Genomic DNA, 13,024 nt, shown 5'->3' on the forward strand with positions numbered 1-13,024 from the left:
CTGTCAAAATAGCTTGACAGGCCGGGCGCGGTGGCTCACGCTTGTAATCCCAGCACTTTGGGAGGCCGAGGCGGGTGGATCATGAGGTCAGGAGATCGAGACCACGGTGAAACCCCGTCTCTACTAAAAATACAAAAAATTAGCCGGGCGTGGTGGCGGGCGCCTGTAGTCCCAGCTACTTGGAGAGGCTGAGGCAGGAGAATGGCGTGAACCCGGGAGGCGGAGCTTGCAGTGAGCCGAGATTGCGCCACTGCACTCTAGCCTGGGCGACAGAGCGAGACTCCGTCTCAAAAAAAAAAAAAAAAAAAAAAATAGCTTGACAGTCACTGCAATACCCTTTTGGCCTCTTCCATTCTACTTCATAAACCTTCCAACTATTAAATAAATTCACATCATTAAGCACCTAATAGAGAATATACTGGCACATAGTAGGTACTCAATACATAGAAACTGTTGTCACTATAACTTCAAGATGACTATTCTGCCTACAGACAAGAAGATTACAGCACCAGGGGCCAGGGAAACTATTTCAGAGTCATCTGACCACACTGGACCTTTTCTTTTTCTGCCCTTTGTGAACAAAATCAGACTGTACCTTGACAAGGGTGGTGATCAAGCGCAGAAAGGCAATAGTAACTCCATACTCGCCCTGAGGCTGTTCACTATTCATCAAGAGGTTTCCGTACCCTCCAGCATTCATCCCTTCCGCACTGGAAAAAGAGAAGTAGAGAGAAAAAAAATGACAGAGAAATTTCAAGGTTTCAAGAAACTAATCATAGAGCATTCTTGTTATAGTCTAGATGACTTGAACATAAAATAGAAAAGCTCTCCAATGGAAATAATCCAATCGAGACAGTTCTGTACCTAGGGTAAACATTAAGAACATGTTTTATTGATGTAAAACCTCAAGAGATTGGAAGTAAAAAAATCAAAGGAACATCAGGGAAACATTTTGTCAAGAGCGAGCAAGGCGAGAATGCTCAGGTAGTAAGATGGAGCCTGTGTACTGGTAAGTGGTCTACTGGCTGAGCTCGAGAACCCATGAAATGAGAAAAAGTACAGAGTGATTGTGGCTTAATAACGGGACACCAAGTCCCTGAATCTAGAAACCTCTGGATTTTCTGGGCTGGAAAGTAAATGCTCACATACTAACGTGATTGATGTTGGATAAGAAATCTCTCTTCTTCTCGGCCGAGCACCATGGCTCATGTCTGTAATCCCAGCACTTTGGGAGGCCAAGGCGGGCGGATCAGTTGAGGTCAGGAGTTCGAGACCAGCCTGGCCAACATGGTGAAACACTATCTCTACCAAAAATGCAAAATTACCGGGGCGTGGTGGTGAATGCCTGTAATCCCAGCTACTCGGGAGGCTGAGGCAGGAGAATCACTTGAACCTGGGAGGCAGAGGTTGCGGTGAGGCAAGATCACGCCATTGCACTCCAGCCGGGGCAACAAGAGCGCAACTCCATCTCAAAAAAAAAAAAAAAAAATCAGGCCGGGCGTGGTGGCTCACACCTATAATCCCAGCAATTTGAGAGGCTAAGGCGGGCAGATCACTTGAGACCAGGAGTTCCAGACCAGTCTGGCCAACATGGTGAGACCCCGTCTCTATTAAAAATATAAAAAATTAGCCGGGCGTGGTGGCGCACATCTGTAATCCTGGCTACTAGGGAGGCTGAGGTGGGAGAATTGCTTGAACCTGGGAGGCGGAGGCTGCAGTGAGCTTAGATCGTGCCACTGCACTCTGGCCTTGGCAATAGAGCGAAACTACATCTCAAAAAATAAAAAAAAGTAACTAACTAAATAAATAAATAATACAAAAATTAGCCAGGCATGGTGGCTCAAGCCTATAATCCGAAGCTACTCGGGAGGCTGAAACACAACAACTGCTTGAACATGGGAGGCAGAGGCTGCACCACTGCACTCCAGCCTGGGCAACAGAGTGAGACTCCATCTCAAAAAAATAAACAAATACATAAAAATAAAATTAATAAACCTAGGCTAGATCTGAGACATATGTGGTTCTCACTAGGGAGTATGGCCCACCACCCTAGGAGCTGGCTCACCTAATCATCTGACTCAGGCTGGAGACAGGATGGGCCACAAATGGTAAAAAACCTGTGTGACGAAGATCAGTCCAGACCTGAGAAAGAAAAGGAAGAGTTAAATGCCCACGTATCTTCAAGCATGTGCCAAGTGCTACATTTTTGGCTGTTGGGAAGATCTGGCATCTTACCTTTGCTGGATTGCGGGCAGCCAAAACAGTTAAGCAGTTGACACAAGAAGCAATGACATCCACAGGTGGGGAGATCACTGTCGTTAACCTGGTTGGAAAACAATACACTATACTCAATAAAGCAAATAATACACTGGTTCCCTCACAAATTTTTCCAGTTCTCTCTCCCCAGTCACTCCTCTCAGCAGACATATAAAAACAGGAAAACCAAGGAACATGCGTGAACTTTAACCCAGTGGGTATGTGTCCAGGTTCCTGCAAACTGAGGGCACAAGTGCTGAGATCTCTACTGGGCAGCTGAGGGTCAGCCAAGACAGACTCACCGCTGCAGCAGCATGTAGATGCGAGACGTGATGGGCAGGAGACAGTCTGCTATCGACAGGTCTGTACTGATGACCTTATGGACGAGATCAATGATGGGTTTGACTCGCTGGCAGTGCTGAATCACATCTGAGAAGAAAGACAGCTTGTGACCTCACAGCAAACAACCCCTTTAAGATCACTGAACAGTCTCTGAGACCCAGACACACAAATCAGACAAATCACAATCTTGATGGTTCTAAATTTTATGTAGATATTCTATTTTCTAAATCCTCCAAGCACGTCCACTTTTCCTCCTCGTAGTGATGTTTCCGAAAGTTGACCTTACCTGCAGTTGAAACAACATGAAGCAACATTTCAATCTCGCAGGTAAAGAGGGTCCAGCTGCTATAGGAGTATTCCCAGCGTACCAGGTATGCCCTATCATCCAACATTACTTGGCCCACAGTGCCTTGAGGTATGCGAAGGTTGGTTTGACCCCCTAAGAAAGAAGGATAAATTAGTCTAATATCTGAGGATAAATAAAAAATGTAACTCCTCTACCAGACATCAATATTTCAAACACACAGAGATACACAAACTCATAGATTCTCTCTTTTTTTTTTTTTTGAGACAGAGTCTCCCTCTTGCCCAGGCTGGAGTGCAGTGGCACTATCTCGGCTCGCTGCAACCTCCACCTCCTGGGTTCAAGTGATTCTCGTGCCTCGGCCTCCCAAGTAGCTGGGACTACAGGTGCGCACCACCACTCCTAGCTAATTTTTGTATTTTTAGTAGAGACGCGGTTTTACCATGTTGGCCAGGCTGGTCTCGAGCTCCTGGCCTCAAGTGATCTGCCTGTCTTGGCCTCCCAAAGTTCTGGGATTCACAGGCTCTCTTCTTAGTAGTTAACATTCCTACAGCTTTTTCAACTAAAATACCCAAAAAAGTTCTTGTCGTGTAGACAAGTGTCTTTTTTTTTGAGATGGAGTTTCGCTCTTGTTGCACAGGCTGGAGTGCAATGGCGTGATCTCAGCTCACTGCAACCTCCGCCTCCCAAGTTCAAACGATTCTCCTGCCTCAGCCTCCCAAGTAGCTGGGATTACAGGCATGCACCACCATGCCCGGCTAATTTTATATTTTTAGTAAGACGGGGTTTCTCCATGTTGGTCAGGCTGATCTCGAACTCCCGACCTCAGGTGATCCGCCACCTTGGCCTGTAATCCCAAAGTGTTGGGATTACAGGCGTGAGCCACCACACCTGGCCGACAAGTGACTCTTTCTACATGTCTAAAAATCACTTGAATGCAAAGAACAGTTTTCCATTCAAATGATGATACCAACAATACCTCATAGGACTGCTAGTGCCTAGATCACTGGAGAAGTCAATGGTGATGATGCCAGGATTAAAACAGTGAGGCAATTCCTTCTATATTTTCCTCTTTGAGCACTTGCAACAGATAAGAGCCTCAGAGTGTAACTGGCTGGATGCATTGGCTCACGTCTATAATCCCAGTGCTTTGGGGGGCTAAGGTGGGAGAATCACTTGAGCCCAGGAGTTTAAGGCTGCAGTGAGCTATGATCTTGCCACTGCACTCCAGCTTGGGTAGACAGAGCAAGACATCAAAAAAAAAAAAAAAAAAAAAGCTGTCATAAAAGGGGGATCTCTTTATCTCACCAAGGGGATAAAGGAGTTTGGGTGTTTGTCTCCGCCAAAGAGTTCCATCCTCATGGGAGATCACATCATTAGGCTTGTGTTTATAAAGTTCATTGTAGAAAGACATCTTATCCAAGAAGCTATACACCTGCCAAAACAGAAAAAACCATCACACATTCCCCTCCAGGATAAGCAAGGGGAGGTCCCACAGTCTGCTCTTTCAACCAGACTCTCAAACTTCTTGCAATCCCACCACTGTGACTGTTCTTGGAACTGCCTTCTGCGCCCCTCGCCAAATCTTCACTGGGCTTTTAACACTCAACTCAAGTCCCCATCACTCCATAAGGGCAGTTATCTCTCCCGAACAGTATGGTCTTTATTGCTCAAATGACATTTACTCTGTACCACCTGGCTCTTAGCTATTTATTTCTTATATCTAGTAACTTCCAACTAGATATTAAGGAACTTTATACTTAGTCTTAGTCCCACAGTATCTACAATAGGTACTTAATGAAAAGATTATTTAATTTTATAGAATTGAGGTGCTATCTTTGGTATCTTTCATTCACCTTCAGACTAACTTTTGTCATGGCAGTAGAACTGCAATGTGGAAAGCAAAAAAGATTCCTAATAAAGTCTCCATAAAGAATCTCCCATTCTCTTTACTTATCTGACTGAGCAACTTACCTTTTTGGCTGTGGACTTCCCTGATACCAGGGCTCGGAGCAGTTGCAGGAGTGGGGAGAGGAGGTGGGGAAACATTCCACACACACTGTCCAGAATGATCCCAAGGCCAGAAGTTGGCTCCTGTGGTGGAAGGAGACAAATCACTGATCTTCACATTATCCACAAATTAACATCTCTCCAAATTTCCCAGCAATCATAAGAAAATTTAGAATTAATCCTTCCTTTTAGACAGATATCATCCCTCCTTAATAATTTAAGACTTTCATATTTCCACTGAAAAAGGATATAAGACAACTGATTTAGTGAGGGACCTAAAAAAAGACTACTATTCTATCCAGTGACCTCTTCCCAGCCATCCTTTCTATGGGAAGACAGTATTGTTCACCTGTGCATTACATGTTTCCACTAAAGTGCAAATTACCCAACTATTTCAGCAGTTGGCTACCACACAGCAACCACAGATGCTCACTCTAGATACTGTTTCATACCAGCTTCTCCCAGGAGCACTGTGGTTCTATAACATCAGACAGCATCTTACAAAAAAGAGGGTAAAATATACAGGTAGATCATCAGTTGGATCTTGAGGTTTGAGACTGTTGTCAATGCTCAGGGCAAGTACTGGTGAGAAATTGTTCTTTTCAAAGCCAAATTCTCACTCTAACTAGTTACAATACCCTGACAACTCATAGGCTACGGTTACAATCTCCTAAAAGCACTTTCAAGAGCTGCAGGAACACTGGTGTCTAAAATACTGCCATATATGAAAACAAAAAACTGGTGGGTTGGAAGGCCGGGCTCAGTGGCTCACGCCTGTAATCCCAGCACTTTGGGAGGCTGAGGCAGGCAGATCACGAGGTCAGGAGATCGAGACCAGCCTGGCCAACATAGTGAAAACCCGTCTCTACTAGAAATACAAAAAATTAGCCGGGCATGGTGGCGGGTGCCTGTAATCCCAGCTACTTGAGAGGCTGAGGCAGGAGGACTGCTTGAACCCGGGAGGCAGAGGTTGCAGTGAGCCGAGATCGCGCCATTGCACTCCAGCCTGGGCAACAGAGCAAGACTCCATCTCAAAAAAACAAAACCAAACCAAAACAAACAAACAAAAAAACCTGGTGGGTTGGAGACAGCACACTGGTAATAACGTGGGCTGCAGACTCAAGTCAAACAGAACTGGGTTCTGGCTGCCTCTTTCTATGTGTGACTTTGTGCAAATCACTTCACATCTCTAAGTGTCATGTGTCATCACATTAAAAGAGGGACAGTAATAGTATCTACTTCATACATTTTTATAAAGATTAAATGAGAAAATACACATGAATGCTTAGTACAAAACCTGTAAGAAAACAAGTGTTTGAACAATTCTTTTGCTATGCAGTGACTCTCTCTGACATACTTACTGTCCCCCAGAACAGTTCCGGAAGAGAAGGGTCGGCCAAGACTTCACATGCTGTATCAATTATATCCTGTTTGAGGAGGGAAGAAAAATGGATCATTTTCCCTAGCTGAACCAGTCTATCTTTATTATTGTATTCTGTTGAAATAAAAACACCAAAACACCAATAAACACTAAAGTGGGAGGACCACTTCAATCCAGAAGTTCCAGAGCAGCCTGGGCAACATAGTAAATCCTCTTCTTGAAAACAAATAAAATCAAATAAACACCTTAATATAGAAAGTCAGAAAGAACTGGTTAAGAATTGGTTGGTTGGCTGGGTGCAGGGGCTACCCCTATAATCCTAACACTTTGGGAGGCGAGGCCGGCAGATCACTTGAGGTCAGGAGTTCAAGACCAGCCTGGCCAACATGGTAAAACCCCATGTCTACTAAAAATACGAAAGTTTGCCAGGCATGGTGGTGCACACCTTATAATCCCAGCTACTTGGGTGGCTGAGGCATGAGAATCACTTGAACCCAGGCAATGGAGGTAGCAGTGAGCCGAGATCATGCCACTGTACTCTAGCCTGGGCAACAAAGTGAGGCTCTGTCTCAAAAAACAAACAAACAAAAAAACTGCTTAAGGGTGGATGGGTTGGTTGACTGATTTATTTATTTATGTTTAGAGAAGATAAGGTCATGCTCTATCACCCAGACTAGAGTGCAAGAATTCTGAGTAAGTGGGTTTGTTTCTTTTTACTTTTTTTTTTGAAGATGGAGTCTCACTCTGTCGCCCAGGCTGGAGTGTAGTGGCGCGATCTTGGCTCACTGCAAGCTCCGCCTCCCGGGTTCACACCATTCTCCTGCCTCAGCCTCCTGAGTAGCTGGGACTACAGGTGCCTGCCACCACGCCCGGCTAATTTTTTGTATTTTTAATAGAGACGGGGTTTCACCGTGTTAGCCAGGATGGTCTCAATCTCCTGACCTCATGATCTGTCCACCTCGGCCTCCCAAAGTATTGGGATTACAGGAGTGAGCCCAGCCTCTTTTTACCATTTTTGTATATATGTATGTAAGTAGATATGTATCCATTTTTAGAGACAGGGTCTTGCTCTGTTGGCCAGACTGGAGTGCAGTGGCACCACCATAGCTCACTGCAGCCTTTAACTCCTGGGTTTAAGTTATCTTCTCACCTCCGCCTCCCAAAGCACTGGGTTACAGGAGTGTACCACCATGCCTAGCCAAGAACTCTGGCTTTAAAAATTAAGATTATATCCTGTCCAGGGTGTGCTGTGTCTGCTGTATGATGTTAGACAAATTCATCTCTCTGAACCAGAAATGCTTTATCTGTAAAATGGGGACAGTAATATCTGCTTCAGAGTAGGATTATAAGGATTATAAATAAGGATTAAATGAGATGATGTATGAGGAAGTAGACTGTAAATTCAAAAATGCCACATAAATGTAAGTTATTACTAGGCTCGGCTAAACTGCTCTCCTAGAGGGCAAAAACAATGTCTTTCTTTTTTTTAGACAAAGTTTCGGTCTTTCATCCAGACTGGAGTGTAATGGCACAATCTCGGCTCACTGCAACCTCCGCCTCCCCGGTTTAAACTATTCTCCTGCCTCAGCATCCCGAGTAACTGGGATTATAGGCGCCCACCACCACGCCCAGCTCATCTCTGCATTTTAGTTTCACCATGCTGGCTGAGCTGGTCTCAAACTCCTGACCTCAGGTGGCCCACCTGCCTTGACCTCCCAAAGTGCTGGGATTACAGACATGAGCCACTGTTGTTGGCCAAGAACAATGTCTTTAATTGTTCTATCCTTTGCACTTAGCACAGAGCTTAGCGTACACAGGGAATCTAATAAATGCTCACTGAATGACTTCTTTCAAATCCAAGTACCTGGCCGGGTGCGGTGGCTCATGCCTGTAATGCCAACACTTTGGGAGGCCGAGGCAGGCAGATCACGAGGTCAGGAGATCGAGACCATCCTGGCTAACATGGTGAAACCCCGTCTCTATTAAAAATACATAAAAATTAGCTGGGTGTGGCAGCGGGTGCCTGTAGTCCCTGCTGCTGGGGAGGCTGAGGCAGGAGAATGGCGTGAACACGAGAGGCGGAGCCTGCAGTGAGCCGAGATCGCGCCACTGCACTCCAGCCTGGGTGACAGAGCGAGACTCCACCTAAAAAAAAAAAAAAAAAAAAAAAAAAAATCCAAGTACCAGGACTCCTGCAACTCTATGTTTTTTTTGTTGTTGTTGAGATGGGGTCTCACTCCGTCTCCCAGGTTGGAGTGCAGTGACACCATCTCAGCACACTGAAACCTGCGTCTCCCAGGCAAGTGATCCTACCTCATCCTCCTGAGTAGCTGGAACTACAGGTGCGTGCCACCACACTCAGCTAACTTTTTGTATTTTTGGTAGAGACAGGGCTTCATCATGTTGCCCAGGCTAGTCCTGAACTGAGCTCAGGTGATCCACCCGCCTTGGCCTCCCAAAGTGCTCGGATTACAGGTGTGGGCCACAGTGCCTGGCCCTAATATGTTAATACCAATCCTCTAGGTGTAAGGTCGGGTCAAAAGTAACCAGAATTCTCCCAAAGTACACAAACCTTGTTCTATGCCCATGACCTTCAGAAACTGAGTCTTCTTTTTTTTGAGACAAAGTTTCGCTCTTGTTGCCCAGGCTGGAGTGCAATGTCACAGTCTCAGCTCACTGCAACCTCTGCCTCCCGGGTTCAAGCAATTCTCCTGCCTCAGCCTCCCAAGTAGCTAGGATTACAGGCACCCACCACCATGTCCGGCTAATTTTTGTATTTTTAGTAAAGATGGGGTTTCACCATGTTGGCCAGGCTAATCTCAGACTCCTGAACTCAGGTGATCTGCCCTCTTTGGTCTCCCAAAGTGCTGGGATTACAGGAGTGAGCCACTACACCCAGCCTCTAGAAATTGAGTCTTTCAACAAAACTCATTTCTCTCTAATGATAAAAATTTTAATTTTCACCAAGTTAGTCAATTTACAAAACAAGTTACTAGTCACTAAAAATGAAGAGAGTGATTTAGTTTTCAGGATACTCATCAAATATCATTTCCCACTAAAAATAACCAAGGCTATTGGAATAAGCAGATTCCAGGTCTGACGCAAGAATCTTACAAGATAATCCTGTAACATCTTGTACCAGAAAGCAACAGAGAAAAGAGGCAAGGCACAGTGGCTCACATCTATAATCCTAGCACTTTGACAGGCCGAGGCAGGCAGATCACTTGAGGTCAGGAGTTTGAGATCAGCCTGGCCAACAAGGGGAAACGCTGTCTCTACTAAAATTACAAAAACTAGCCAGACATGGTGGCGCACACCTGTAACGCCAGCTACTCAAGGGGATGAGGCAGGAAAATCACTTGAACCCAGGAGACAGAGTTTGCAGCGATCTGAAATCGCGCCACTGTACTCCAGCCTGGGTGACAGAGTGAGACTCCGTTTCAAAACAATAAGAAATAAACATAGGCCTGGTGCAGTGGCTAATGCCTGTAATCCCAGCACTTTGGGAGGCTGAGGCAGGTGGATCACTTGAGGTCAGGAGTTTGAGGCCAGCCTGGCCCACATGGCAAAACCCCGTCTCTACTAAAAATACAAAAATTAGCCGGACGTGGTGGCATACATCTGTAAACCCAGCTACTCAGGAGACTGAGGCAGGAGAATTGCTTGAACCCAGGTGGCAGACGTTGAAGTGAGTGGAGATCATGCTACTTACTCTCCAGTCTGGGCGACAAGCGAGACTCCGTCTTAAAGAAAAATAAATAAGGCCAGGCACGGTGGCTCACGCCTGTAATCCCAGCACTTTGGGAGGCTGAGGCGGGCGGATCACGAGGTCAGGAGATCGAGACCACCCTGGCTAACACGGTGAAACCCCATCTCTACTAAAAATACAAACAAATTAGCCGGGCCTGGTGGCGGGCGCCTATAGTCCCAGCTACTCGCGAGGCTGAGGCAGAAGAATGGCGTGAACTCGGGAGGCAGAGCTTGCAGTGAGCCGAGATCATGCCACTGCACTCCAGCCTGGACGAGGGCGAGACTCCATCTCAAAAAAAAAAAAAAAAAAAAAAAAAAACAAGGAAAAGAAAAAGAAATTAATTAATTAAATTTAAAAAGGAAGCAATAGAGAAAATAAAAAAGAAAAGAAAGCAACAGAGCTATCAAAATATATAAGGGTAGTGTCAAACAGATTTAGAAAGCTGTTACAGGCCAAATATGGGACCGAGCATAAGAAAAATAACTTCGGCCAGGCATGGTGGCTCACACTTGTAATCCCAGCACTCTGGGAGGCGGAGGCAGTGGGATCACCTGAGGTCAGGAGTTCAGGACCAACCTGGCCAACACGGCAAAACTCCATCTCTACAAGAAAAACACAAAAATTAGCTGAGCATGGTGGCACACGCCTGTAGTCCCAGCTACTCAGGAGGCTAAGGTGAATGGACCATCTAAGCCTAGCAGGTGCAAGTTGAAGTGGGACGAGATCGCGCCACTGTATTCTGAACTCCAGCCTGTCTCCAAAAAAAAAAAGAGACAATGTTTTCTGGGGGGCTTTTGTGTGATAATGGTTGTAATGTTAAGTTTTGTTGAAATGTTCGTAGATTAAGTTAAATAGTATGTGACATTTGCTTTGAAATAATCAAGGAGGGAAGGGGCAGAAAAAGGATTATCCATGAGATGACAACTGGTAGAAGCTGGTGATGGGCTCATGGGGTTCAATATGTAATTTTGTCTTCTCTGGTATAAGTTTGAAATGTTTCATCTTAAAAAACATTTTAGGCTAGGTGCCACAGCTCACACCTGTAATCCCAGCACTGTGGGAGGCTGACAGGGATGGACAGCTTAAGCCCAGGAGTTCAAGACCAGCCTGGGCAACACAATGAGACACTGTCTCACCAAAAAAAAAAAAACAAAAAAAAAACCCACTGCAGAAGACTTACCAGCATCAACAAATGTCTGGGACAGATGTACTACAGAGTAAAAAAATGAGGTTACAAAACGGTATACATTTGGGAAGCAGAGGTCAAAAGTCCTGAGTTCGAGACCAGCCTGGGCAACATACTGAGACCCAGTCTCTTAAAAAATAAATAAACAGGGCTGAGCGCAGTGGCTCACACCTGTAATCCCAGCACTTTGGGAGGCCAAGGCAGGTGGATCATGAGGTCAGGAGTTTGAGACCAGCCTGGCCAAGATGGTGAAACCCCGTCTCTACCAAAAATACAAAAATTAGCCAGGCGCAGTGGCAGACACCTCTAATCCCAGCTATTTAAGAGGCTGAGGCAGAAGAATCGCTTGAACCCGGGAGGCGGAGGTTGCAGTGAGCCGAGATCGCGTCACTGCACTCTAGCCTGGGCAACAGAGCAAGACTCCACCTCAAAAAAAAAAAATAAATAAATGCATAAATAAATAAATAAACAAATTTTAAAAACAGTATATCCATTGTTGTTCCATTTCTAGAGAAGAATTACTATATTTTCACGTATATACGTATTTGGAAAATGGAAGGGAATACATCAAAATGTTATCAAGTTATCTATGTGACAGGACTATACTTTTTTCTTTTTATCAGCATTTTCTGTTTTTTCTACAATTAACATTTATCACCTATATAACAGTAAATGAAGACAAGGCCGGGTGCAGTGGCTCACGCCTGTTATCCCAGCACTTTGGGGGGCCGAGGCAGGCGGATCGCCTGATGTCAGGAGTTTAAGACCAGCCTGGTCAACATGGCGAAAGCCCGTCTCTACCAAAAATACAGAAATTAACTGGGCGAGGTGGCGGACACCTGTAATTCCAGCTACTTAGGAGACTGAGACAGGAGAATCGCTTGAACCCAGGAGGCGGACACTGCAGTGAGCCGAGATCGCGCCACCACACTCCAGCCTGGGCCACAGAGCAGGACTCCATCTCAAAAAAAAAAAAAGAAAAAAGCAAATAAAAATGAACACCAGTAAACAAATTAACACATGAGGTAAATAGTATCAGATCCAATGGGGGTATATTTTTGGGACTTGATTGCAAAGCTGGGCAGTAGAGACAGCTTCATGAAAGCCAGACACTGACCTGCTGATTGCCCAGTGTGTGCAGCTCCAACGAGGTCAGAACGAAAGAGAGCAGTCCATAGACACACATGCATGCAGTGCTGGTGGTGCACTGGAATGACAAAGGAGTCAGTGAATCATTCTGAGTGATACAACTCTTCCCCAGGTTCAGCATAATCCTATCGCATTCATATATTCTTTGTAAACAAATGGGAAGGAAATCTGAAGCTTCATAATTTTCCTAATTTAGTTACAAGATCAGGAAGACAAAGGGAGAAAAGAGAAAGCAGGAACCACAAATATTACAACAAAGTCAAGAATAAAATCAGAAGGGAATTATTGCCAAAGTCATCAAAGTTTGTGTGAGGAAGAAGAAAACCATATCCAGCCTACAGTAAACAGTCTGCATGTGGTAATGGGAATTGATATAGCACCTGAACGGCCACCAAGATAAGCCAACCAGTGACAACAGGTAGGGCCTGCTGGCTGAGTTTTCTTCCTTTTAAATAGGCTTTGTTTTGTAGAGCAGTTTTAGGTTCATAGCAAAACTGAGCAGAAAAGGATTCCCCATATATCCTCTGCCTCCACACATAAATAGCATCCCACCAAAACAGTACAATTGTTACAACTGAATAACTTAAATTGGCATTATTATTATCACCCAAAGTCCACAGTTTACACTAAGGGTCATCTTGTGTT

The 13,024-nt window shown here is 45.1% G+C and overlaps 1 protein-coding gene across 2 annotated transcripts in view; it reads right to left on the reverse strand.

The window, feature by feature from the left end:
* The window catches only part of NUP188 (nucleoporin 188), a 64,501-nt gene that overhangs the window by 22,943 nt on the left and 28,534 nt on the right, over positions 1 to 13,024 (reverse strand). For both annotated transcript variants that reach the window (XM_055270767.2, XM_063635762.1), the window contains 9 exons: positions 12,348 to 12,437; positions 6,274 to 6,339; positions 4,877 to 4,996; positions 4,211 to 4,337; positions 2,885 to 3,037; positions 2,559 to 2,685; positions 2,236 to 2,323; positions 2,066 to 2,142; positions 596 to 710 (listed from right to left, as the gene is read on the reverse strand). In XM_055270767.2, the coding sequence (XP_055126742.1) occupies positions 596 to 710; positions 2,066 to 2,142; positions 2,236 to 2,323; positions 2,559 to 2,685; positions 2,885 to 3,037; positions 4,211 to 4,337; positions 4,877 to 4,996; positions 6,274 to 6,339; positions 12,348 to 12,437 (963 nt within the window). The remainder of the gene's footprint in view (positions 1 to 595; positions 711 to 2,065; positions 2,143 to 2,235; positions 2,324 to 2,558; positions 2,686 to 2,884; positions 3,038 to 4,210; positions 4,338 to 4,876; positions 4,997 to 6,273; positions 6,340 to 12,347; positions 12,438 to 13,024) is intronic.

Source organism: Symphalangus syndactylus, chromosome 3 (genome assembly GCF_028878055.3).
Source record: "Symphalangus syndactylus isolate Jambi chromosome 3, NHGRI_mSymSyn1-v2.1_pri, whole genome shotgun sequence".
Taxonomy (NCBI): domain Eukaryota; kingdom Metazoa; phylum Chordata; class Mammalia; order Primates; family Hylobatidae; genus Symphalangus; species Symphalangus syndactylus.